This window comes from Lithobates pipiens, unplaced genomic scaffold (genome assembly GCF_037356315.1).
Source record: "Lithobates pipiens isolate NorthernLeopardFrog02 unplaced genomic scaffold, aLitPip1_a1.2 Scaffold_19, whole genome shotgun sequence".
Lineage (NCBI taxonomy): Eukaryota > Metazoa > Chordata > Amphibia > Anura > Ranidae > Lithobates > Lithobates pipiens.
Genome location: NW_027507764.1, coordinates 153,270,767 through 153,297,781, shown reverse-complemented (window position 1 = coordinate 153,297,781; position 27,015 = coordinate 153,270,767). Strand labels below are relative to the sequence as shown.

The following is a 27,015-nucleotide window of genomic DNA, read 5'->3' as shown; positions in this document are numbered from 1 at the left end:
TATATATATATATATATATATATATATATACACACCCTGGTTTAACCCCTTCAAGCCATGAACGCAAATTTGCGTACTGGTGGCATGAAGGGGATAAAATACAAAAATTGCTAAATAAATAATTTAAAATGATCAAAACTTGGAATAGGCAGAGGTGAGAATTTTTTAAATCCTATTTATACAAAGAGGTTTTATCTGTAGTAAATGTATAATAAAAATATTTAAAGTGGTTGTAAACCCTTCCATATACCCAGTGAAGTGACTATCCTCATGTGATACACAGAGGTGAAACAAATCCCCCTACATAAGTTGTACAAGTTTATCTGCAGTTTTCTCTTCTCTACATTTGTTGAAAGTTCAGAATTTATAAAGTTGTCAGAAAAAAAGAGGGGGGAGAGCTGAAGTTACACTCTGTAGAGCTCAGTGAGGAGAGCTCTGAGAGCAGATTGGAGGGAAGGGATACTACCCCCTTCACACAGCCAACAGGAACAGAGATTAGGTTGTCAATCAGCTGGAGCTCTCTCCCCTGTCACCTTTTTCTCGTATGTCATACACATGACCGGATTTTCTGAGGGGAAATGTTGGATGTCAGGCTGTCAGACCATGTGTATGCTCCATCGGACAATTGTTGTCGGACTTTCCGCCAACAAATGTTAGCTAGCATGTTCTCAAATTTTCCGCCAACAAATGTGTGTTGTCAGATTTTCTGATCGTGTGTACACAAGTCCATCGGACAAAAGTCCAAAGTACAAACATGCATGGTCGGAAGCAGAAGTGGTCGGTCTTGTATACTAGCATTGTGAATTAATATTCATGACATGACAAATTATGAAATCTCCAAATGTAGCGCACATTTCTCTTCTTCTTTAATGAGATAATAATGAAACTGTTTGCTGGTTATACTGATGGAGTTATTGCAAACACATTTTCAAAGGATTTTTTTCTAGTGATATCAAGAATAATATTATTTTTTTATTTTGTTTTTGTTTTTTTAATTTGTGCAAGTTACAACAACACCATTATCCCCCAGTTTTTAAGATCATAGATACAACTTTGTTGGTGTCCCTTGTCAATTTTACATTGTATTTTTTAAAATGTAACTGCCTACTCCCAAACTGTCATTTAAAGTAAAACACATACTGTAGCCAAGTATTATTCTTTTTATTGTGCATTAAAAAAAAATAGACATGCTATCTGCCAATAGAACTTAACCAAAAAGTGTATTCTGTGCATCCAAAAATATAGAAAATATACCAAATCAAATCATTATTCAAACAAAAAAATAAAAGCAATAACTCCAAGGCCAATAATAAATAAAACTTTATCTCCTCTGATTCCGCAACATATCTGGTTGACGAACAGCCTTCAGAAATGAACTGAAAAGCACGAAATGAAAAGCGCAAACTGAAAATCGCTAAATGAAAAACACAAAAAGAAAAGCATGACTCACCAAACTTCTACTAACACAAAATTAGCAGAAGGAGCCCAAAGGGTGATGCAAAAGAGCTGAAAAACCACGTAGTACGTTTAGTACATCACTATGTTCGTAATTGTTGGCCAACATTTGTGTGACAGTGTATATGCAAGACAAGTTTGAGCCAACACCCTTCAGACAAATTTTACGGTTTTGTTGTCAGAAAGTCCCATCGTGTGTACGGGTATCAGAGTCCTACGTACCTGACCGGTGAGTCCACTTGGGCAGAGGGTGGTCTCCCTTACGTATCCGACTTGCAGACCCGAGCCAGAGCAGCCGACCATCCACCAATCAGGTAACCTCTCTGACAACGGGGCTTAAGTGTCAGGGAAACTTATCAGAAGTGACTCATGCTGATAGCAGAATTATGAAGCAGCAGACAGAAATTACACTAAATACTTTCAATTGAGACAAGTACACACTATAGAGGGATGTGCTTTATTCATATTTCATGTCTGAGGTTTACAATCAATTAAATATATTTGTCTAAATAATGGTAATGGCATAAAAATCCAGCAGAGCTCATGGTGTTTGCCTCAAGCAAATGATAGGTGCAAAAGCTAATGGTCGCCATCCAAATAATGCTCAAGATGCTCAATGCTCATTTGATGAGCCAACTCATGAAATAGAATTAAATGAATCCTTTTACTACCAGAGCCATTTTTGCATTTTTTGTTTACGGAATATTATGAAAACCCCAAAAACATTACATACAGCATTTTCTGAAAGCAGACACCCTAAAGGAGGCTCATTGCAACAAAATATTGTCAGAATTTCACTTGGATTTACAATTATTCACCTCTGTAGATTTACAGAAAAGACTGGCACTTATGTTTGCATTAATCACCTACATAATAGTGATATCCAAGAAGACAATAGAATTTATGTCAAAAGTTTATGTAAATGTATATCATAGATTTAATTGTTTGTATTCAATCTGTGTGAAAATGCATTAGGTTAATAAACTGTTCCATTCCAGAAACAGAAGATGTCATCAATGTACCTATGCTATGATATCATGTGGCACATGAACATGGTGAGATCCCCATGAGAAATAAATCCCACTCCCACTCCCCCATTCCTCCAGGTACAGGTTTGCATATAAAAGTGTGCAAATAGTCCCCATCACTGCATTGAACCTCTGCATATAGAGGTAGTAAGAGACTGTAAACATAAATACATTATGTGAAATACAAAATCCAATAACCACAACAAAAAGACATTATAGCATAATGTTAACCAATTTACCACTCATTTAGAAAATCTTAAAACTACTTTCACGACCAATCACTTAAATGTATGATTCACATTAGGCAAATTAATGTTTGCAAAAAATAAACCCAAAAGTTGTACTTAACCACCTCAATACCAGGCACTTAAACACCTTCCTGCCCAGACCAATTTTAAGCTTTCTGCGCTGTCGGAATTTGAATGACAATTGCGCGGTCATGCTACACTGTACCCAAGTGACATTTTTATAATTTTTTTCCCCACAAATAGAGCTTTCTTTTGGTGGTATTTGATCACCTTTACAGTTTTAATTTAATGCTAAACAAATAAAAAAAGACAGATTTAAAAAAAAAATGTTTTTTTTGTTTCAGTTTCAAAACGTTGTAAATAAGTGTGTTTTCTCCTTCACTGATGGGCACTGGTGGGGTGGCACTGAAGGGCACTGATAAGGTGGCACTAATGAGGTGGCACCAATGAAGTGGCACTGGTGAGGTGGCATTGATGGGCACTGATAGGCGGCACTGATGGGCACTGATAGGTGGCACAGATGGGCGACACAGATGGACACTGTTAGGTGGCACAAATTGGCACTGATACCGGGCACGGATTGGCATGGATAGCTGACACGGATTGGCATGGATAGGCGGCACAAATGGGCATGGATAGGCGGCACAGATGGGCATGGTTAGGCGGCACAGATGGGCATGGATGGGCACTGATAGGCGGCATGGATGGGCACAGATAGGCAGCATTGTATTGTACTGATGGATGCCACTGATTGGCATCCATTGTGGGCACTGATTGGCATCCATTGTGGGCACTGACTGGCATCCCTGATGGTCTAGGGTGGCATACCTGGTGCTGGGCATCCCTGGTGGTCTGGTGGCCAGTGTGGGCATCCTCGGGGAGCTGCGCTGATAATCGATTAGCACAGACCACCCCTGTCAGAGGAGCAGCCGATCGGCTCTCCTCTACTCGCGTCTGACAGACGCAAGTGAGGAAAAGCTGATCACCGACTCTTCCTATTTACACTGTGATCAGCCGTGATTAGACATGGCTGATCACGTGGTAAAGAATCTCCGTCGGTGACTCTTTATTAAGATCATAGTTGCGGGGTGTCAGGCTGACACCCCGCAATAACGATCGCCGCGATGCACGCCCCCGGGGGCACGCAGAGGCTCAAAATCCCGAGGATGTCCTATGACGTCCAGTCAGGATTTTGAAACCACTTTGCCACTGTCATTTGCCTATGGGCGGGCGGCAAGTGGTTAAAGCAAGAAATTAAAACAAAATCACTCAATTGGGGCACATGTTCCAGAGACAGTTGTCTAAGAAGGAGATTTCTTTTACTTTGGGGAGATTTCCTTTATATTCTGTTCTGCCTCCAGGACAGAAAGTAAACAAAAATCTCCCTCTTTGGACACAGACAGCACAAATAACCTAAGGGTAATACATCTAACCTTTCCTACTCTAGCAAAAACAATACGCTTTTCACAATTATTAAATAAGAAATTGCTCCACAGTGCATGAAGCTGCAGAGGTTAGTGGGACTTTTTTTTAAAGATAATTTACTGTTTGTTAGGGATATGTAAAAATCTGAGCTTCCATAGCCTGGCCACAGGTGGTTCTCTTAGGATTGTCAATTTTATAGCTCAGTAACTTTTTTGCACTGTAAATTTAATGGTATCACGCAATTCCTAAAAATAAAATCCTTTTTAGTTTGAAACATTTTGGAACTATAACTATTTTAAATAAATATATATATTGGCACTGTCAAGTAGCATTCATTGTATTCATAATTTTAACATATATTAGACATTCACATTTAATAATGTTTTTATTTTTTAATTCTGAATTTGACTTATAAGAACTGCAATAGATTTTTTTTCACTTTATAATGCGCTGTGCTCCTTCATAACACCAGGTGTCCTATTCAATGAGAGTTTGCAAAGTTTTAAAGTGGTCTGATTTCAGTTTCGCATTCATAAGTACTCATAAAACTGTCACAGTACCCTAGGTATTCATGTACCTGTGATTGAAAAATGGGCATAACCCTGTCTGCCGTCAGAAACCTGCCTGTGTTTAGATTTGTATTTATTGTATTGAAATGTGAAATTTATACAGTACATTATTGGATGTGGTTGGGTGTTTGATAATAGTTAATACCTTTGTTTTAGCTTCACACAGTTTCCATTTGTCCTGTCAACCAAGATAACATTATTTTGGCCATATGTGTATCAATCACAATGCTGCTGTAACAGCAGAGAGTAGAACCTCAGATTACTTTTTTTACAATATTCTTTCTTTCAGCCATTTTGGTATCTGTGACCCAAAACAGAATACAGTAAAGATCAGGGGTGCAAATAATTAAATGTACCCTATCATCTCTGTCATTTTGCTGTCTGCAAATAGCACGCTTTCTATAATTAGTTTAGTAGAAACACCATCAGGCTAAGATGTAGGACTGATCTGATATAAACAGCTCTCAATATTTGGTGAAACAAGCCATTGGACCTTCACTTTAGTTATTAGCTTTTAGCGGGACTGGCTGCTAGCATTCTGAAATGTAGTTGTTTTTTCCCTTTTCATTAGAGACCCTGGAAAATAACCATATCCCAGACAATAACGGAGACTCTTAATGGCCATTGCCTTAAGACCCTGAACAATCAATTAAAATACAGATGACATAAAAAAAAGAATCTTAAAGCTAAACTTCAGGGATCATTTTTTTTTACATTGGATCAGCTTGGTTACCTTGGATAATTATCAATAAGTCACATCCAGAGGGCCAATGGGATTTCTAAAGTCCACTGTAGTAGTATGTGCTACATACAGTAAGTACTGTCCGGTTTTGGGAGCTGTTGTAGTGATATCCACTCTGGCACACTGAACTCAGATAGTCTCTTGCTCTTCCCCTCTGCCATTCACCAAACATCTTGTATTATTTTCAATGAATACAAGGAAGTGGATGTACTAAAGCTGAAGCAGAGTTTGGTGCAGCTGTGCATAGTAACCACTTAGCTTCTATATTCAGTTTGCTCAATTAAGCTTTGACAATAAAACCTAGAAGCTAATTGGTTACCATGCACATTTGCACCAGATTCTGTGTGCTCCAGTTTTAGTAATTCCTTCAAAGACGTTCTCTGATTGGGCAAGGTTGAAGGGAGGGGCAGATGATATTACTTTCACCACCAGCACCTTGTTTAGTGGATAGTGGATTATTTTGAAGAGGTGTGTTTGATTTCTATCTGTATAGAAAGGTTGCTATGCTTTTTAAAGGCTTCTAAAAACATCTGACAATTACAGTACATATATAAGTGTTCAGTTTAACCTCCCTGTCGGTACGATTATTTCAGATTTTAGGTGCTAAAAGCAGTACAATTATTTTGCTTGAAAATTTGACATTTTATATTGTAGTCCTGTAATTCTTAGCAATAACTCACTTAAATCTGTTCAAACCAGAGTCTGGTAGACATCCCGGGTATGATAAAGTTTGAAAAATTAAATCATAAATTATAATATAATAAATAATTATAAATAATTGTACCAAATAATAATATAACATTAATAAAAATTATTCAATAATGTAATCAAATCAAAAACACTGAAATTTGCTCAGTTGCAGAATAGTCACTGTCATTACTTTTCAGTATTTGATGACGGATCTCCCCACAAATCACTATCCCTCAATTCTGCAAGTGATTCCAATTTATTATCGCTGTTTTCTAGCTGGTCATCTTTTGATGTAAAGGGACAGTTTTGGTTGCTATGGACAATCTCCAGTTTCCAGGCATAAAGAACAGTTTTTATTATATAAAACTGCATGCAGGGCACTGGACAGACCACTAGGGACAAAGGGGATGTGAAATTATTACATACAGCAATGTAGTCTGTAAGATTACATTATACTGTATGTATAATGTGTGTTTCACTTTTTTAATTTGTCGCAGATCTCCGTCCCCGTGCGTCGCAACGCTCGCAGGGCACGGAGATTGGCTCCGTGATAGTTCGAGCGAGACACAGAAGTCTGGCTCGGGGTTACCACTTTTGGTATAAAAATTCCACCCCCAGCCAGACTCGGGAAAACCGTCAGGGGGGTTAAACAATACATTTGGATAAACGTCTATGTAATTGCCATTGTTTTCATAGAATAAAGCCTAACAGCCTTTCTACCTATCTACCATTGTGAAATGCACAAAAATGCAAAAACGCATTGGACTTTAGTTTAGTACTTATTTTTGATATTCACATCTATGTTCTATTATCCAGAATACATATTTTCTATCATTTTAAGCTATCTCTATTCCAGTAGATTTTTTCTTAAATCCCCTAAGAGCCCCATTATTACCTGATGATGATGTGATTCCTTTTCTGCATTATGTATGTTTTCCACATCCAAGGCAAGACTATCTACAATGTTGGCAATGGGAGGGATAACAGGCATTTGGACTATGCATCAGCAGAGATAGCAAGTTTTGTAATGATAACAGTGACCATTAAAGGGTCTTTGTAAGACAAACTGCTACATACTAACCATAGGGTCTTAGCTATTGTTGTTAAAATGGTGTTTGATACCTGTCTTTCCATCAGAGAAGACTCCATAGGCATTAAATTGATCATTGTAAAAATCAAGAGGATCTATTTTTGTGCTATAGTCAGGTCAGGTATTTATTAGTTCTAGTGGCAACATCTACATTTTATACAGAGAATAACACAGTTGCAGGTTTTGAGTTTTTTTGGACTTACCCCATATACTCCAGTATAAGGTACTGCTATCATCTTCATCATATGAAGATAAGTCTGGGTAAAACAAGACTTATTTTTGTCTTTTCATTGCAGATGGACCCAGTTCAAAAAGCAGTCATAAATCACACATTTGGGGTTCCCTTACCGCAACGAAGAAAGCCAATTCCCCCCTGCAATATTTGTCAGCTGAAATTTAATTCTGAAGTAAGTTCTTGACTTTATGGTCCTCATGCACCAAATAGTTGCCTAGCTATTAACTCAGCATATTGAGCAGTGTGTACATTCACTGTATTTAGGGTAGCTGATTACTGTTTCTGAGACATATTTTGAGGCAAATGATGGATTACATGGTATTTTAATACGAATGTCAAATTCAGAATTAGATTTTGGAATTATACTTTATATATACCCTAGAAAAAACAGTTATATTACCTATACATGAGGCAGAGCCTGCCACTAGGGGGTTCACCAGAATCCACTTGTCTGTGTACTACCATCACCACAGCCTTGTCTGGCTGAATGTCCAAGATATGTGAAAAAAAGGAAATGTCCAAAGAGTAAAATTTAAGAACTTATTAAGATTTATCAGCTCACATCAGCAGCAGCCATAGAATGCCTTGACGTATTTCACACTGTAGTGTTTAATTATATGGCCCCTTATGATTAAGCACTATGGTGTGAAATATGTCAACTGCTGCTTATGTTTGCTGTTTATTCTTTATAAACCTTACCTCCAAACTCACACTGTCTGTGTTTGAGGAGGTGTACCCGTACCTGCATGAATGTCAAATTGGAAGCAAAGACTGTGTCTGTGTCCCTATTGACATTAATTTTAACTATCTGCATGGGGATGCACAGAACACGTGTGCATCCCTGTGCAGGAGAACACATCTTTATGTGGGCATACGCTGCAGCAAGCCCCAGGTGAACAAGGCTTTAAGCGCTCATTCATATAGGTGCTCTGGGCCATATAGCTCAAATTAGTCATTTGTTAATGAGGCTCAAGCCTGCCTGGAGGTGCATACAGGAAGCCTATGTTGCTCTATGCGGACAAAGCAGACACAGCACAGCAGACCCCCAGGTCCTAATTTGACAGGTGTGCAGGTGCAAGTTAATGCCCTTGAATGCGCCCTCTGTTCTTGGCCAAGCCCTCTCACCCACACCCAGTACTGCCACTGTGTACTTATAGAGTAACATAGGCTGCCTACCCACAGCTGCAGTGCACCAACACACTAAGGGCCCAGTCACTTCACGGGGCATGCGTTATGGTGTACATAATCAGTGTGCACTGGTAAGCATTGTACGCAAGCACTGCAGTCCATTCTTAGAAAGCATTGCAGTGCTTTGATTTACTTAAAAAATAATAATAATTACATTCCTTTTTACCACCAGCCACGAGCGATCACGAGCATGAGAGGCAGAACAGGAACATGTGTGTGTAAACACACAAATCCCTGTTCTGTTCTATGAGGAGAGACAGACCATGAGTTCCTAATAGCTAGGAACCATGATCTATCATCCCCTCTAGTCAGTCCCTTCCCCCTACAGTTTGAACACACAGTCAGGGAACACAGTTAACCCCTTGATCGCCCCCTAGTGTTAACCCCTTCCCCACATTTATACAATAATCAGTGCATTTTTATAGCACTGATAGCTGTATAATTTTAAATAGTCCCAAAAAATGTGTCAAAAGTGTTCAATGTGTCCTCCATAATGTCACAGTCATGATGAAAATCACAGCTCGCCATCATTACTAGTAAAAAAAAAAAATGCCATAAATCTATCCCTTATTTTGTAGATGCTATAACTGCGCAAATCAATCAATATGCTTTGAGTTGATAAGTTTCACACTTTTTTCACACCTGCCTCTTGGGCTGGGCCTTTTGGCCAGGACCAGAGGAATTTTTATTCCTGGCCTTAGGGCTGGCCCTTGCACAATGGCACCATTGCATTGGCTCCATTTTCTCCACTTCCCTTTTCCTTACCTTTATGTTGTTTGTCGTGTCTGTCACTGTATGTATTTTTTTTGGTTGTTGAGTTAGTACATGTTTCGCGTTTGATTAGTAGGGTGTAGGTCCTCAAGCATGCCCTGAACATCTTGGGAGGGGATGGACATGGCCTTCTGGCTTGGCTCACTCTCTCTCATGGGGTTTCCCTTTGGGGAAGCTCCACCTAGTACTTGAGATGGTCTGTTTCGGCAGACCTCCCAGAGAACGGGGTCCCTCTGGTTTTGGATAGATGGGCCATGTGAAATTACCCTAGTACCCGTCCAGAGCCTAAAACCCCGGGGGATCAGGGCAAAGGTCCCTTCTCTTTGGAGGAGGACCATACAGTATGTACACCCTGTGTATTTTCTGTGTCTCACTTTTTGGTGTGCACTTTTTTTGCACCGGAGTGGAGTTTTTGGAGTGTGTTCACACACCACGGGCTTAAAAAAAAGTATATTCTAGCTTACATTTCCTGTGTAAAACATGTGTTTTTTTATGCACTTAGATACATCAAAAGTTTTTTGATGTTGCAACGCTCCTCTTCTGGATGTGTTGGCCCTGTGTGAGATGCGAATTTGCCTTGCATTTTGAGGCAGACATGTGAATTTACAGCGATTTTACCGTGAATTTACCACAATTTTACCCCAAATTTCAGGATGTAGACAGTAAACAATTTGCAGAGATGTGAACTGTGTGCTGCGAGTTTACTGCAAGTTCAATTGAAGCCTATAAATATAAAATTTGCACTGCACCATAGAAATTTGGATCGCACTCGAAGCACAGGACCCTTTGTTTCCCTCGCACCAAGTTCACAACACATAGATGTGAACCAAAGCCATGGAATATTATGCTTTTAACATGACCTGCAAATCTATGTGTTCCCAAATGCATCAAACCCACTGTAAATTTGCATAAGTGTGAACCCAAGCTAAATGCATGTACACAGGCTAACATTGAGGGGCATTTAGAAGCAGACAAAAAATGCAAGATGCCTCTAAAAACAACATTTAAAATATCCTGTGTGCATGACTTTATATGTTGTTAAACTCAAATTCCTGTGTACGTATTGACATTTTTTTAGCCACGGTTTGCTAATATTTTATATGCACTCATTAAGTTTAAAATGCTTACATCTCCCTTTGTAATCCATTTTCTAGAGAATTGTTTGTTCACTTAAACTGTTTACACTGTCATGTTGTTCATCTTGATACATAACAGCAAATTTACAACATACAGCTAAACATGCAAATATACAGCACCATTTTCTGTTTATTAATGGAATCGTTTGTAGATTACAAATCTTTGAAGTTGTAGAATACATAAAAGTTGACTGCAGTTTCATTTTTACATCAAAAGATAAAATAACTATTTAGAATACACTTGTCCTTTTTGAGGACTAAAGTAATTTTGTTACATGAACAGGCAATAGAAAAGTCAGACATTGTTAAAATAAATGTGAAACAGCAATAATATTTTTACACTTAGGAAGGAATTTATCAATACTGGAGCAGACAGAATTGTTAGCAGCTGTGGATAGCAACCAATCACTTCCTATCTTCAGCTTGTTTCTTTAACCTCCCTGGCGGTATGATTATTTCAGATTTTTGATGCTCAAAGTGGTACAATGTTTTGCATGGAAATGTGGCGTTTTATATTGTAGGCCTGTAATTCTTAGGAATAACTCACTTAAATCTGTCCAAACAAGAGTCTAGTAGACATCCCGGGTATGATAAAGTTTGAAACACGAAATTATAAATTATAATATAATAAATAACTATAAATAATTATAACAAATAATAATATAATGATAATAAAAATTATTCAATAATGTAATCAAATCAAAAACACAGAAATTTGCTCAGTTGCAGAATTGTCGCTGTTGTCACTTTCATTGTTTGATGATGGATTTCCCCACAAATCACTATCGCTCAATTCTGCAAGTGATTCTAATTTATTATCGCTGTTTTCTAGCTGTTCTAAAACCGCTTTTGATGTAAAGGGACGGTTTTGGTTACTATGGACAGTCTCCAGTTTCCAGGCAGAAAGAACAGTATATATAATATAAAACTGGATGCAGGGCACTGGACAAAGCAGTAGGGATAAAAGGAAAGTAAAATTATTTGATACAGCAATGTAATCTGTAAGATTACAGTGTACTGTATATATTGTGTGTGTATCACTTTTTGAATTTGGTGCTGTTCTCTGTCCCCGTGTGTTGCAATGCTCGCAGAGAATGGAGCCCAGCGATGTGATACATCGAGCGGAGACAGGGCTCCTACACACAGCGGGGAGCCATCGCAGGACAAGGTAAGTAACTGTACCTGGATACTGTGATGTGATCCCAAGTGTGACTAGGGGGTTACTGCTTTTGGTACTGAAAACCCACCCCGAGCCACATTGGGGAATACCGTCAGGGAGGTTAAAGCCTAAATGTACCTAAAACAAAAAAAAAAGAAATTAGCACAAAGAAAATTACTTACCTTCAGTGAGATGTGTCCCTTGTGCTGCTGTGTCCTCCTTTCACCAAAATCGCCCTTCTCCGATGCACCTCCACTCCCTCTGCTTTGATCTTTCACTGTGTTAGGAATTTATAGAATTGAGGAGCTGTGACATGCACTCATCAAAAATGCCCAACTATGCCTACCCTTTCCAGCCATCTGATCCATTCATACAAGCTTTTACTACAGCTTCTTTGAACGAAACATGATCAATGAACGGAGGCGGTGAACTTATAAATCATCCACCCATCCTCCATTTACAGATTCTGTTTTTCATTCATGGAAGTTGTAATAAAGGCTTCTATGAATGAAGCAGCTGGGTGGAAAGGGTGGGCATAGTCAGACACTCTTGATGAGTGCCTTTCAGAGCCCCTTAGTTTTATAAACCCCCACCACATCAGGTGATTACAATAGTGTGGGTGGGAGGGGTATTGGAGGAGGAAGATTACAGTGATAGGAGGACACAACAGAACATGAGACACATCTCACAAAATGTAAGTAATGTCCTCTGTGTTGATTTTTTTCTTTGCTTTTTTAACATAAACGTATGCTTTAAACTTTGAAAATGAAAGAATGAAGCTGATTGATTGCTATTCATAACTGCTCCTGATTCTGTCTACTCTTGCTTTGATAAATTTCATTTTCAATGTTTCATCTCACATTTTAATAATAGAATCGGCATAGAATGGAATAATTTGATAAATTTTTTAGGATAAGTAAATCTTTGCTGGTCTCTTTAATCTGTTGGTCTCTTCAGTTAGATGATTCCAAAAGAGATAAACAGCTCTATGAAATGCATATGCTGATATATATGTTCTTCTCATTCACAAAAAATGCCTATTTTTAAGACAGGGCAGTCTCAGAAACATTTAAGGGTTTAAAGTATATGTGAACCCTTACCTTGTAAAACAAACAATTAAGTTTAAGGTAGAAATGCAAGGCAAAACATTTGAGGATAGAACTAAAAACAGTATAAATACTTCTCTTTTTTTTATAAGTGACCACATCACCTCTGATCTCAGCTGCATAGGAGACTTAACAAGCTGGGGGTGGAAACTGCAGCCGATGTGTCAACAAAAATCAGAGAAAGAGCAGTACACTGATCTTCCAAGTGAATGGCTGTTCCGGGGTGGGCATGTTAGCACACATTTGACCATTGGAGTACAGACAGGCTGTGCACACAGCACAGCCAGAAAACTAACCACACTAGGATGGATGTGCTTCCATGCCTAGTGCAGTCAGTTTGTAATTGGAAAGCAGAGGGACTGGCAGGATCACCAGAATTTTTTTTTTAACAAAAGTACATGGTTCAACATACACATATCATGAATATGAAATGTTGAGGTAACCAAAAAGTTTGGGGGAATAATTTCTCTTAAAAGTGCTCCTAAAATCCCTCTGAATACATAACCCTCTGCACCTTCCTTTACTTGAAACCCTGCCCCCCACATGACAGCAGGGAGGCCCTATGATTGGCTCATCAGGGGCTCAGTACTGCATTACTGGTGGCAGTAAGAGGAGAGAGTTACATGCTCCCTATATTTGGAAGTACTGAGCATTTCAGTTGCTTCATTGGGTGAAGATACTAAATCTCTTGCCTTGCTCTGAATTGGCATAGTAGAGGTCCAAGTTTAAGGATAACTCATGAGCAATGTAAAATGACAACACCACTGTGCCTCAGATGTCAGTGGGTGGTCTAGAAGGTGAAGGAGTACAATTAATTAGTTAGTTCGAATAAAGTATGTACTGCTAAAACATCCATAAATAAATGTTTGGGAGGCAATATATATTGCTTTTTTAAGGACTGAGAAAGTCTAAGTCGGAGTGAATAGATACTGTAGATGTAGGAGTTGAGAGCTACAGAATGAGATCTAATATGAATTCTTGTTTGAATTGCTTTATAGTCCTTTAAAATTGTTTGCATCAACTTGTCAATTAACATTGTAGTTTGCTACAAAATAGAGCTGAGGAGAGTCTAATGCAGAAAAATAAGTATATTTAGAAGTTTTGAGTATGGGAACTTTCATCTAAGTTTTCTAATTCAATTCTAGGATTCACCTACCAAGGTTTTATGCAATGTTCTATGGGCTTAAAATGTTTAAAGGAATCTATAATTTACATTGAGAACTGATAGACCCTACATAATTGTTACACAATCTATCTTGTAACATTGTTAAAAATTACTTCTTCAATTAAATCTGTAGCCTTTTAAACCTGGCAAAAAAATCCCAACAGTAGCAACCTTGACATTACCATAAGTCTTCTTTATATTATTTACATATATGATACCACCAGAAATCTAATATCTTTACTTATGTGATTGGCTTATTGCTTTTTCCAGCTGTCTTCAGAGTGCTGGAGATACAGTTTTAGGTATCCTCAGCAAGATTTTGTTGAGATCACTTGTCAAAGGAACGACGTGGTATGCACGATTATAGTATGCAAACCATCCTTTTTAAGAATCTGAGCAAGTTAGTGCTAAGGCCTATCATGTATGCAGGGGATTGAACCATGTGAGAATCTGCAATAAAGTTATCTAAAATAAATGTAATGTACATAAGTGATCTGGACTGGACTGTTTTTTTTTTTCACGAAAATGCACATTTCTTTTGAAGTCCCCATTGATTGCCCTTAGCTCCTACATCTTTGTTCCTGTGATCTGGTTTGGATTAGGGTTGAAGAACAGCGCTTCCATAATTCATTAAAACTTCAGTCAGGGCTCCTTTCACCAACATGTTTGGCAGAACATAGCAAAGGATGTCTGTAGAGCAATCTGGAGGCAGTCAAGGAGAAGTTACATCAAGGAGACATCTAACAATAACTATTAAGTAAACATCATGCTGAAACAATTAGCAGGAGGTTACAGGGATGTCACTTGAAACTTTCAGATAAAATATAGGTGTATTTTTTTTCTTTGTGGGTTTTTAAAGTGTATGTGTATTTGTGCATATGTAAAACCAATCACTAAAATCAAATACAAGCTTTAACATGGTAATGTCATTTTAAAAGTCATTTTACATATATTTTAAATTGGCATTGTTATTTATAATAATACCTAGTGATCCTGCCATGAAGATCCTTTTTTGCAACTTCCAGTTATAGAGTAACAACACTCTGTATGTCTCCAAGTTGTGTTCCTTCCATATCATCCTGTCACATGGGATGCCACTGGAGACTGCAAGCAGACATTTAGACATTATACAGGCAGGATGCAAAGTTGTTGTCACCATCAGGAAATAATATGCAGCCATCACGGAACAATGTACACAGGAAGTGGTTGCAAAGCGATCAGGAGATCATCATCACTAAGATGAAAAAAGATGAAAATGCTATGGGCTACATTGGTATGATATGCTTTGATCTCTTTATTGAATAATTTATTTAATAAAGCTAATGGAACATGTTTGTTTAAAAAAACAGCATAGAAATGCTGCAATTTCAATGACAAAGAGACAAAAACTCACACTGTAGTATATATGTTTGTGCTGTGAATGCTTACGCAACGGCACCGTGGTGTAGTGGGTAGCATTCTCACCTAGCAGTAAAAAGGATTGCTGGTTTGAATCCCAACCACAACACTACCTGCCTGTAGTTTCCCTGTGCCTGTGTGGGTTTCCTCCCACACAGGCACCAAGGACATGCAGGTAGGTTAATTGGCTTCTGCCCAAAATTGGCCCTAGTATATAAATGGGACCTTGGATTGTGGGCTTCTTGAGGGTAGGGACCGATGTGAGTGTGCAATGTACAGGTATAGGGACAATTGCAGACACTCACTTGGGTTGAACTGGATGGACTGGTGTCTTTATTCAACCTTACTAACTATGTAACTATAACACTGATACTTAATATGAAACTGCGCCCAGAATATAAGCACAAAAATGTTTATTTGTAAAAGGAAGTACAAGAAATACCTTTGTTCCTGTGGAGTTCAATTCATCTTTAAAAGTCTCAAAAGAGATTTAAGTTGGCTTATAACAGCTCAGAGCACCTGCTGTTTGTTTACATTGAAAGATAAGGGGAAAGGAACCATGTTTTTGGTGTTTCTGTAATGAACTTTTAAGATGAATTTCTACAAGATGTCTGCAGACCCAGAGATCAGTGAAGGCTTGTTTTAACCACTTGCTTACTGGGCACTTAAACCCCCTCCTGCCCAGACCAATTTTCAGCTTTCAGCGCTGATGCACTTTGAATGACAATTGCGCAGCCATACAACACTGTACCCAAATGAAATTTTTATCATTTTTTTCCCCACAAATAGAGCTTTCTTTTGGTGGTATTTAATTACAGCTGGGAGTTTTATTTTTTGCTAAACAAACAAAAAAAGATGCAAAATAAAAAATAAAAAAAATCATGTTTAATAGTTTGTTATAAAAGTTTGCAAACAGGTAATTTTTCTCCTTCATTGAAGTGCGCTGATGAGGCGACACTGATAGGCTGCACTGGTGGGCACTGATAGGCTGCACTGGTGGGCACTGATAGGCATAGTTAAGGTGGCACCAATAGGCACAGATAAGGTAGTACTGATGGGCACAGATAAGGTGGCACTGAACGGCACAGATGGGCACAGATAAGATGGCACGGATGGGTGGCACGAATGGGTGGCACAGATGGGTGGCACTAAGGGGCACTGATAGGTACCACTGATAGATGGGACTGATGGGCACTGATAGGTGGCACTGATAGGTGGCTCTGATAGGTGGCACTGCTGGGCACTGATGGGCGGCACTGATGGGCACGGATATGGGGCACTGGTAGATAGCAGCACCATTGTTGAGGCAGATTGCGGGCACTGATGGGTGGCACTGTGGGCACTGATGGGTGGCACTGTGGGCACTGCTGGGTGGCACTGTGGGCACTGCTGGGTGGCACTATGGGCACTGCTGGGTGGCACTGACGGGGCACTTATTTATTAATGAGGTGGCACTGGCAGGGGGCAGGTGGGCACTGGCAGGGCTGGCCGTGATCGAGACTGATGTCCCGATCACGGCCGCCGGTGATCGGCTCTTTTTTTTTCTCCTTGCGCTGTCAGCGCGAGGAGGAATAATAGCCGATTACCGGCTCCGTTGTATCACATGATCAGCTGTCATTGGCTGACAGCTGATCACGTGGTAAGGGGTGGGATCGACCCCTTGCTCGGATCCGTGATCAGGCGAGTCTCATAGACTCGCCGAACACAGAGCGCGGCGCGCGCCCCTCAGGGGGCGCGCAGGCCGCTCGTGCACGGGACAACGTCAATAGACGTAGTCCCGGCAAAGGAGGTCCGCGCTGTAGCCGTCATTTGGCTATAGCGCGGATCTCAACTGGTTAAACTCTTTAAAACAAGCTATCAGTTGTATACAGCTATCAGTTGTCCATTTGTCAAACAAATTGAATGCCGGATTGTTAGTGAGTATAGGAAATTGAAGCTAGATATTATTTCTGTGTGTTTCAAATAGTTACTCAGTCATGTATATATAAAGTTTTAGTACGACATAATTTTTTTCTACCAGAATGTATGCAATCTTTTATAAGCATGTAATGAGCACTAAGGTCAGTGTCTCTCATTATCATCTATTTATTCTTTGGGTCTGTTACAGTGTTGTCAGCATATAGCTTAATCAGTGAATAAAACAGAATGTCTTTTTTTGCTCAGCTGTTTTCAATGGAACAGTAAACATGACTTGCACAAAGTAATGATTGCTTTCAACTTTGTCAAATACATATTTTCGCTATTAAACAAGAGTCAGACGAATGCACAGATTTTCCAGATTCCAGAAGTTCACCTTGAGTAAAATGTTACATGCTACACCCATATTTAGGGTTTAACTTGTAACATGTTACCAAAAAGATACAAACAAGTGACCACTGCCCCACCTATAACTGGTCTTTGCAGCAAGGAGCTCTGGAAGGGCAACGTATGCCATACAAAACCTGTTTTTAACATATATTGTTAGTCAGTTTGGTTGGTCGGTGGCTGGTTGGTAAGTTGAAGCTTGGAAATGTATTTGGTTTTGTTACCAAAAAGATTCTGCCTGCGCCCCTCTGATTTTCCACTGTGACAGCAGGTGGGGGATCTTCTCTCTGCACTCACTGGGGGAGTTTTACTAAAAGTAGTACACTTCAGTTGAAAGTTGTGCATGGTAGCCAATCAGCTTCTAAATTCAACTTATTCAATTAAGCTTTGTCAATAAAAACTGAAAGCTGATTGTTTCTATAAAAAAAAAAAAATGATTTTGCATGCTCCAGGTTTAGTAAATAACCTTCACTGTCACAGTTTAAAAAGATCATAGCCAATGCGGGGTTCCTCCCACACGTCTGCATCATTCATTCGCAGTGATCTATAAATGAATGAAGTACAACTACTGTATTTTACCATTGCAAACAGCTTGTAGTTCCCAATGAACTGCAAGGGCCCTGGTGAGCGTTCTCCTAGTTTATTATTCTTCCTGCTCTCCAGTAACTGTCTGCCTGTATGGGAGGTATGTGCATAGATTCTTCAGGAGCCTGACATTGCACCTGCAATCCGCTGATCATGGGTGCAATTCTCTGCAGGCTCCAGAAAAAAAGCAGCTTTTTTAACCTGAAAAAATATGTGCATTTTTTAATTTTTTTAAAGGTGAACTTAGCCTTTACTATACATACATCGAAATTCAAAATGCTTCATTTACTGACTGTAAAATGTTTCATAATTGACAATTCTGATGCAATGTGTTGTCAAGCTAGACAGTTCTGTGCAGAAACAATATTTAAACTTTTTTTTCTACATTATACAAACATAGAGCTCCTATTTAGTTCTTAAATGTAGTATCTCTCTTAAGAAACATGGTCATATATTTAAAAAAGCCTGAAAAACAAATGTTGATCAGTATGTGCTGGAAAAGTAATGATTGTATTGCCCCTTTGCAACCAATCAGATCCAGTCTGGCATTGGAAAACCACTTCCAGGGAATTAACGTTTGAATCTAGTGGCTTGCTCTAGGAGTATAAACATAGATCTTATGAAAATATATTAATAAGTGAGGCTGTCAGAGACAGTAGTAACAGAGTGCAGATTGAGATTTACTTGACATTTATTGTATGTAAAATGCTAATGCCCGCAAACCTGGTCATCTAACGCTCCAATTATTTTTAACCCTTGGCTAACAGAATTATATTTCCAATGAGTTGTCTGACCTATTTATTTGCGCTATTAAAAGCATGTCTAACCTTAGGGTCTCTAGAGTGAAGTCCTCACTAGCTAGAGACTTTCATGGCATTAAGGCTAGCTTTGATTAGAAATGCCTGTAGCTGTAGGGTTTTTTTGTTGTTGGTGATTTAGTGGCCATTTAGGGAATAGTGGCTTCACAACAATGTTATTGAAAATAGCTATGGTTCCCTACCCCATATTGTACAACACAACTATGAGACAGATTGCACTCCATAAAATGTCTTCTGAGTATCTAAAAATCAATGTAAATCTCTGGTTTCATGATCTACTACAATTCCAGTGCAATGTACATAGTAGTTCAGGAGCACACTGGAAATACACATAACGTGCTACCTACTGTGCCTAAATGTAAACAATGATTTTAAGATGCTTAGAGTCAAATATGTTTGCCGTTTGCATATTTGCTTCATTTATATTTCATGATCTCTCACAATGATATTTATGATCTCTGCTGAAAGTAAACATGAGCATATAAAGTGGAGTGGTGGTCTGTAGGGTTATAACAACACCTAAAGAATCAAAACCAGCTTTATAGTGTATCTAAACTCAAACAGTTAAACCAAATATGTCATGCACGTGATCTTTCATGTAAAATATTCTAAACCTATGTTCAGTTTTCAGTTAAAATAAACCAGAAAAGCGGTCTACAGATGGCCCCTTTCTTTGGGTGGCAACACTATCTGAGTTCAACTGCAGCATTGTCACCCTTTCCTGTGCCCTCACAACACACGGACACATTAAAGCTTACTAGAAGTAGTTGAGAAGCTCAATTTATTAAATTGTGAGAATATTCACTTCAATTATCCAATCATGTGAAAAGTAAATTAATTTCACCTTCACCTTTTTTTTTTTTTTTTAACAGAAATTAATTGCTTTTCACATAAAGTTAATATTCACACAAACTGTTGAGTAAAGATGATCAACTTCTTTGATAAATGAGTAAAACTCTGGTGCCCAGACACCTAAGGGGCATGCATTCACTCACTGGAAATTCATACGTTTATACATTGAGGCAAGCATAAACAACATAAGGTTAAAACTGTATTTTTTTAACAAAAGAAGCAAAAAAATAATTGTTTTCAGTGCTCTACAAAATTAAGTATTCTTTAGTGAGGGTTTGGATTTACTTTCATTTGTTAAAAGTTCATCGTTAAGGAAAAAATATCAACTGCACATATTTTCGCAGTCCATTAAAACTACAAATCCATCTGTTGCAGTGGCAGATGAAACCTTTAGTTTTTTCATTCACAGATCTCTGTGAATGAATGAAGCAGCTGGGTGAGCAGATCACTGCACATCCACTATGTGGGAGAGGAACCCCTGCCCACTGTCATGGGGCAAGATTGAGGGGAGCAGGGAACACCCTAAATACAAGACATACAACATATTTCAAAAAGTGAATTTAACATTTAAAGCTTTAAGGCAACAAGTATATATACTAAATATACTACACCCGCATTAATCCAGACTCCTCAGGTTTTTCACAATGCTTTTCACAATGGGAATACAGCCTCTCATTACATAGTTCTATGAAGGCATTCTCCCTCATTCAGTTGTATGTGTAGGTAAGTCTGCATGGACTGAGATGAAGGTTATTGTTCTTAATAAAGAGACACCTTCTCTGCTTACAATTGCATCCAGTCAGACAATGTTAACATGCATAGTAAGCTTCTGGGGAGACAGATTTAGAGGATAGCAAAATGGAAATAAAAGCTACCAAACAGATAGGATTGGGTTTGGATCCCTTGAGTCATTTTAAAGTAGTAACAAAGCATCTTCATTTTTTACCAAAATCTAATTGCTAGAGATTATCTGCTTGCAGTTCAGCCACCACAGTTTTACTGCAGCAGGTTTGCTCCACTGTGCAAGATCACGTACAATAATGAGGTCCTATGAGTCTGTGGGTTCCGCGGATTCAATGTCTGCGAGAATTCCCGCGATCGTCTCACAGAGAGGAAGAATGGGGAAATGCTGATTAAACAAGCATTTCCCCCTTCTGCCTAGTGACACTGACACTGATCACAGCTCCCTGTAATCAGGAGCAGTAATCAGTGTCATGTCACACATAGCCCATCCCCCCCACAGTAGGAACACATCCCTAGGACACACTTAACCCCTGCAGCACCCCCTCCTGGGTAACCCCTTCACTGTCTATCACATTTAAACAGTAATCAGTGCATTTTTAATCACACTGATTTCTGTATAAATGTGAATGGTCCCAAAATAGTGTCCGATGTGTCCACCATAATGTCACAATAAAAATCGCTGATCGCCACCATTACTAGTAAAAAAAAATGATTAATAAAAATGCCATAAAGCTATACCCTATTTGTAGATGCTAAAACTTTTGCGCAAAGCAATCAATAAATGCTTATTGCAATTTTTTTTACCAAAAATATGTAGAAGAATAATTATCGGCCTAAACTGAGAAAAAAAAAAAAAATTATATATTTTTTGGGGGATATTTATTATAGCAAAGAGTAGAAAATATTGCTTTTTTTTTCAAAATTGTCTCTTTTTTTTTGTTTATAGCACAAAAAATAAAAACCACAGATGTGATTAAATACCACTAAAAGAAAGTTCTCTTTGTGGGTAAAAAGGGACATCAATTTTGTTTGGGAGCCACATCGCACGATCGCGCAATTGTCAGTTAAAACGACAAAAGTGCTGGATCGCAAAAAGTGATCTGGTCTTTGGCCAGCCAAATGGTCCTGGGCTGAAGTGGTTACTGTAGCACTATTCAATTAGCCATTTATTTCCAAAAAATGTGTGAAGCCATACAGTACATTAGAACTTGTTTACAGCTGCATCTCCCATTTTTTTCTTTATTACTTATATGAACCTCTCACAAGGGTATGTGTTTTCCAAAGATAATCACAAAACACTTGGTAATAATAGCCAGGACTACATGCCCCATCATGTGCTGTGCTTTCAGCTGGTACTGTGCCATCAGGATCTTGTCCTATTGCTAGGAGCATGCACAATGGGGTGACTCCAATAAGAGACTGCAAGAGTCACCCTAAAACCAGAAAGCAGGGCCATACAAGAAAAAAAGTATAAAACTGAAAAAAAAAACAAAGTTTCATACAGGAAGAAAGTGGGTTACATCCCAAGAAAGTTATAAAATCAGCACATGAAATTGCTTAAAAACATTGAGCCTTTAATATCACTTTAAACATAAAAGGCTCTTGTTTGACAGGAAGGTACCTGTAAACCACTTTCTTGTTGATGTAAAATGATTCTTCATGTTGGCACTTGTACTTTTTTCTTGTTCGTGGCTTGGTACTAATGCATTTCTTTCTAGTAAGCAGCTCATTTAGAAAAGACCCGATTTAATTGCGTTTGATCAATTTCTGCTGAACTGAACAAATCTCAGTTAAAGAGACCATTTGTCATGTTAAAATGAATGAATGTTGCCGGCTTTTCTTTTACATAATATGCATGTAATTCAGTTAGTCTGGGTCCTTTTTACCTTCTTTGAATACTTGCCATTGCTGACACACCAAATGCACTTACATGTAATCTTGTTGTCTGTGTCCCACTTGATGCTTATTCAGGCAAGATTGTCTCATGCTGTTTGCTTTTTTTTATGATACGCTGATGCATGGGTAATATTTCCCTTTCATATGCTAAATTATTCTGTTTTCAAATTGCAACTATCTATGCTTATTTTCTGATCGTTGCAAACATTAGTGTGGACCATTACATACTTTCCATGTGTCACTACACATTTATATGAAGATACCTCTGGTTTACACCAGATATATAAGATGAAAAAAGAGATGAAACAAGATTATATTGGTGCACAGAGAAAAGTACTCATAATCCATCACTTACATTGGTTGTAATTCCTTCCATTCAGGCTTTCTAACAGAGTATTCACCAGCTGCAGATGCATCTTTTCCTATTACAACACAGAGCCTGGTCAGGTGGTAATTGGGCAGACCCCCCACCCCCCCCCCCCCCCCACTTAGTTTAAAAAAAACAATCTTGCATAACCTACAACATTACTTCTATAGCAGAAGCTATTAAGGATCTGTAGTAAAGTTTGATAAAAATCCCTGCAATAAATATAGTTCTACTCACGGAAAAGTTTTTTTCACAATAAAACTGGACTTTCACTTTAAAGTGACACCATCAGAAAATAGTTATGTTGCTCAGCCTTGTAAAAAAAGATTATTAAGTACTTCTCTCTCTGGTGGGTGAAGACTTCAAAATGAGCTCATACACATTTGCAGCCTGTGCTGGCATCCAACATCCTGAGAGCGTTGGCTGCTGTATTCCCTGCTAGGAGTAGTTAAATACGCTAGCAAATATGTTACTACAGGACACAATAGTAATGTAGCAGATGGCAGGTGGAACCACAGCATACATTAGGGGGCATGATATCTAACACATTCACCATGGCTTCAGCTCATCAAGACAGCAAAAGTCCCCCCAGACAGATTAGCATTAATAATCCTCTTTTAAGGGGTAGCTCTGCTTATTTTTTTTCATAGTGAGAAGGTTGGTTTTGGAGCAGGTTAGCATCCATGGCGCTAATTGGATGTGGACAGAGGAGTTTTTGGTACATACATTGAATGGTTAAGAGCAACAAATACTGTCAATGTGTTTTGGAGATAAAAAAAAAAGCCTCTCCTTTCTTCAGAGCTTGAGCAGTCAATGGTAATAAAATCATGACAGAATGCATACAAGGGCCTGTGTTAAGGCTTAATGAAATGTAATCTCTCCTGATGGCACTAAAGGTCATCTTGATTTTATTAACATTGATTGCTCAAACCCTGAAGAAGGGGTGGCTTTTTCCACAAAACACGTTGGCTGTATTTGATGCTTTTAACCATTAAATATATCAAAATGTTCTTTAAGTGAGATGGATTCTTATACCAGGCATTCCTCTGTGCAAATTCAAGAATTTAGTGTCTGGTGAATTCTTCCTTTGTCACTATTAGAGATGTAGCAACTCAAGAATAGAAGAGGGGCTTTTTTCTTCAAAAAGCATAGGTATGCTTTTTGAAGGAAAAAGCATAGGTATTCTTTTTGAAGGAAAAAGCATAGGTATGCTTTTTGAAGGAAAAAGCATAGGTATGCTTTTTGAAGGAAAAAGCACTTTACGGTATATCACTCACTTCTATTGGTCCATCACTATCATCCAGCAGTAATTGGAAATACAGCGACTTCAAGAGATAAAGTAGATCTAAAGCTTGTCATAGATAGTTCAAATCTTGGCCAGTTCAGCAGGGACCAACCGAGTTTCAAACCATCGGGGGGCAGGCTGATTTTACCTAAGATGATCCATCGATCGACTTGGGTACAGCTAGCAAGTCCGATTTTTACTTATAATTACTGCCAGCGGCTATAGCCCATAGAAATAATCACTGTGTTCTCACAGCAGGGATGGCTCCCTGTGCTCCCCCCCACCCCAATCGGAGAACACAATAGATCCATGGGAAGGATTCTCCCATCAACAGTGATTGTGTTGATGGGGGAATTCAGCAATTTTCTTTCCTGCAACCCAAGAAATAAACGTGATTTTTTTAATATAGGTCAGGTTGATATTTACATTTTTTTAACTGTTTTAGTGTATCTTTACCACCGTTCAACAAAATAATTGGATATTTTAAATACTCTTTCTACCAATCATTCTCAGCTCATCACAACTATCTGTTGTCACATAATATGAAAATACCCTCCAAGTATTTCTTCACACTGTAAAATTATTCAAGAGTATCCGATGACAGTTTCAAAAAATCAATACATGGTTACAAAGGTTGAATATTTTGTAATCTACTCTCCTCATGAATTGCATAATCTATCCTTTCTATTTCATTATTTGTAAAGCAGAATTTATATTTTCTGTGAGCCTTTCCAGAATGAGTTATGGCTTACACTCCTTCACACCAGATAATAAAATGTTTTGTCTCAGTCATAAATCACTTTGCTTCTAAGTGCACTGAATATATTACCTGTATGGTACTGAAATTGCCACCATTTGGGTTGATTACAGTAAATAGAGCTGATGGGCTTTTCATTATATTTGTGTTAAGTTTTGCCTTCATCACATACTTGTCATGTGTTTAATCCTGCTTTATGCAGTGCTTATTTTAAATCAGCCCTGTCCTATTTCCTTATAGAGGCTCAATATCATTTTTCAGCAGTATTACATAAAATAACCGTGAATCTGTCTGTACTATGGAATTGATTATGATGATTGTAGTAGTATAAGGGCACTTAAAACAGTACAGGGATAATAGGCACCAACTAGTGAACCTCTATATTCATTAGGGGATTAAATGTACTTTTTTAAATGCAAGCAGTGTAGGTACCTGGTTTCAACCTTGTATCAGCATCTCATAGTCCCTATACAGCAGGACTTGAGTGTAAGAGAACGAAGCATCAAAAGAAGCCAATCAATTCATGAGCTGACAAAGAGCATGCTGGTAGTTAGTAGAAGCAAGTGTGAGAGAAATGAGCTTATCACTTTGCTGATTCTGCTTTTACTGGCTAGTCACAGGCTGGAATGGGTAAAGAAAGATCTGGGCTCAAAGGAAATGGGTTGAATAATGTTTGCCATCAGACCAAAAGCTTCTAGTAGCAAAAAAAGGAGGAGCTCCAAATTGAAAATAAACATTGCAACAAACCTGACCTAAGTATTCATTGTTATCTTCTCATTTTTAGCTGGAGTTTTGCTTATTATTTTGAACAACTTCTGTATATCAGTGCTGACTGGACCTAGAACAAAGGGATAGACCAAGGGGTGGTGCTTGGGTTTTTAAGTACCCCCAAAGATTCCTCCAGCACCCCCAAAGTCCACCCTGGATTGATGCAAACTTGCAAAAGCAAAGTGAATAAGCAGGAACTTGCTGTGCAGGGATATAGTGGCTTAGAGCCTCAGGTGCTGATAGGCTTCTTCTAGTTCCAACTGCACATGCTCTCTCAGTACTGTCTCAGCTATTCACTGAGCTGAGCTTGGCTACACTTATTGGCATGAACCATGAAGAAGCAGATGCTCTGGCGCTTGCCTGCAGTCAAGAAGAGGTATGAAGAGAAGCTGAATATTACTAGGGAGAATGAGAGACCCAATACATTGACCATCATTGTATAAGGGGGTCTGACTAACAGTACACAGGGGTCAGATCACTAGTATACAGGGGATTGACACCTAATATACAGGGGACTGACCGCCAGTATAAAGGGGAACTGAACACCGTATACAGGGGATTGACCACCAGTATTCAGAGGACTGACTGGCAGTATACTGGAGAATTAATCACAAGTATATAGGGGACTGATGTCCAGTATACAGGCCACCAACCACCAGTATACAGGGGACTGACCTCCAGTATACAGAAGAACTGACCACCACTATACAGAATAGCTGGCCACCAGTATACAGAAGAACTGACCACCAGTATACGGAGGAACTGACCACCATTGAACATGAGAATTAACCACCAGTATACAGGGGAATTGATCACCAGTATACAGGGCGACTGACCACGAGTATACAGAGGGACTGACAACCAGTGTGTAGGGAAACTGACCACCAGTATTCAGGGCCACTGACCATCAGTATACATGGCCACTGGCTACCAGTGTATGGGGCATACTGTCAACCATTGTACAGATGTACTCTGACCACCATTGTACAGGGGGGCATACTACCATTGTGCAGATGCACTCTGATGCACTCTATATGCTACATAGTGCTGGCCTCTTCACTCTTTATGCTATGTTATATGTTTTACAATGAAGAAGGCACACTGGACAATAATCCACTCTAATTATGAGGACATGCCCTGATCTAATCTAAATTAGATGCTTCAAGACTTTGATCGACATGACAACCATAATATACCCCCTCATCACCATTCTCATCTATTCACATTACCACCC

At 38.8% G+C, this 27,015-nt stretch overlaps 1 protein-coding gene across 3 annotated transcripts in view; it reads left to right on the top strand.

Annotated features, from left to right (window-relative positions):
* ZNF385D (zinc finger protein 385D) overlaps positions 1-27,015 on the top strand; it is a 506,733-nt gene that overhangs the window by 272,769 nt on the left and 206,949 nt on the right. For 2 of the 3 annotated variants that reach the window (XM_077491412.1, XM_077491411.1), the window contains one exon: positions 7,544-7,654. The exons of the other annotated variant lie outside the window; for it this stretch is intronic. In XM_077491412.1, coding sequence (XP_077347538.1) covers positions 7,544-7,654 — 111 coding nt within the window. The remainder of the gene's footprint in view (positions 1-7,543; positions 7,655-27,015) is intronic. 3 annotated transcript variants of the gene reach the window in all.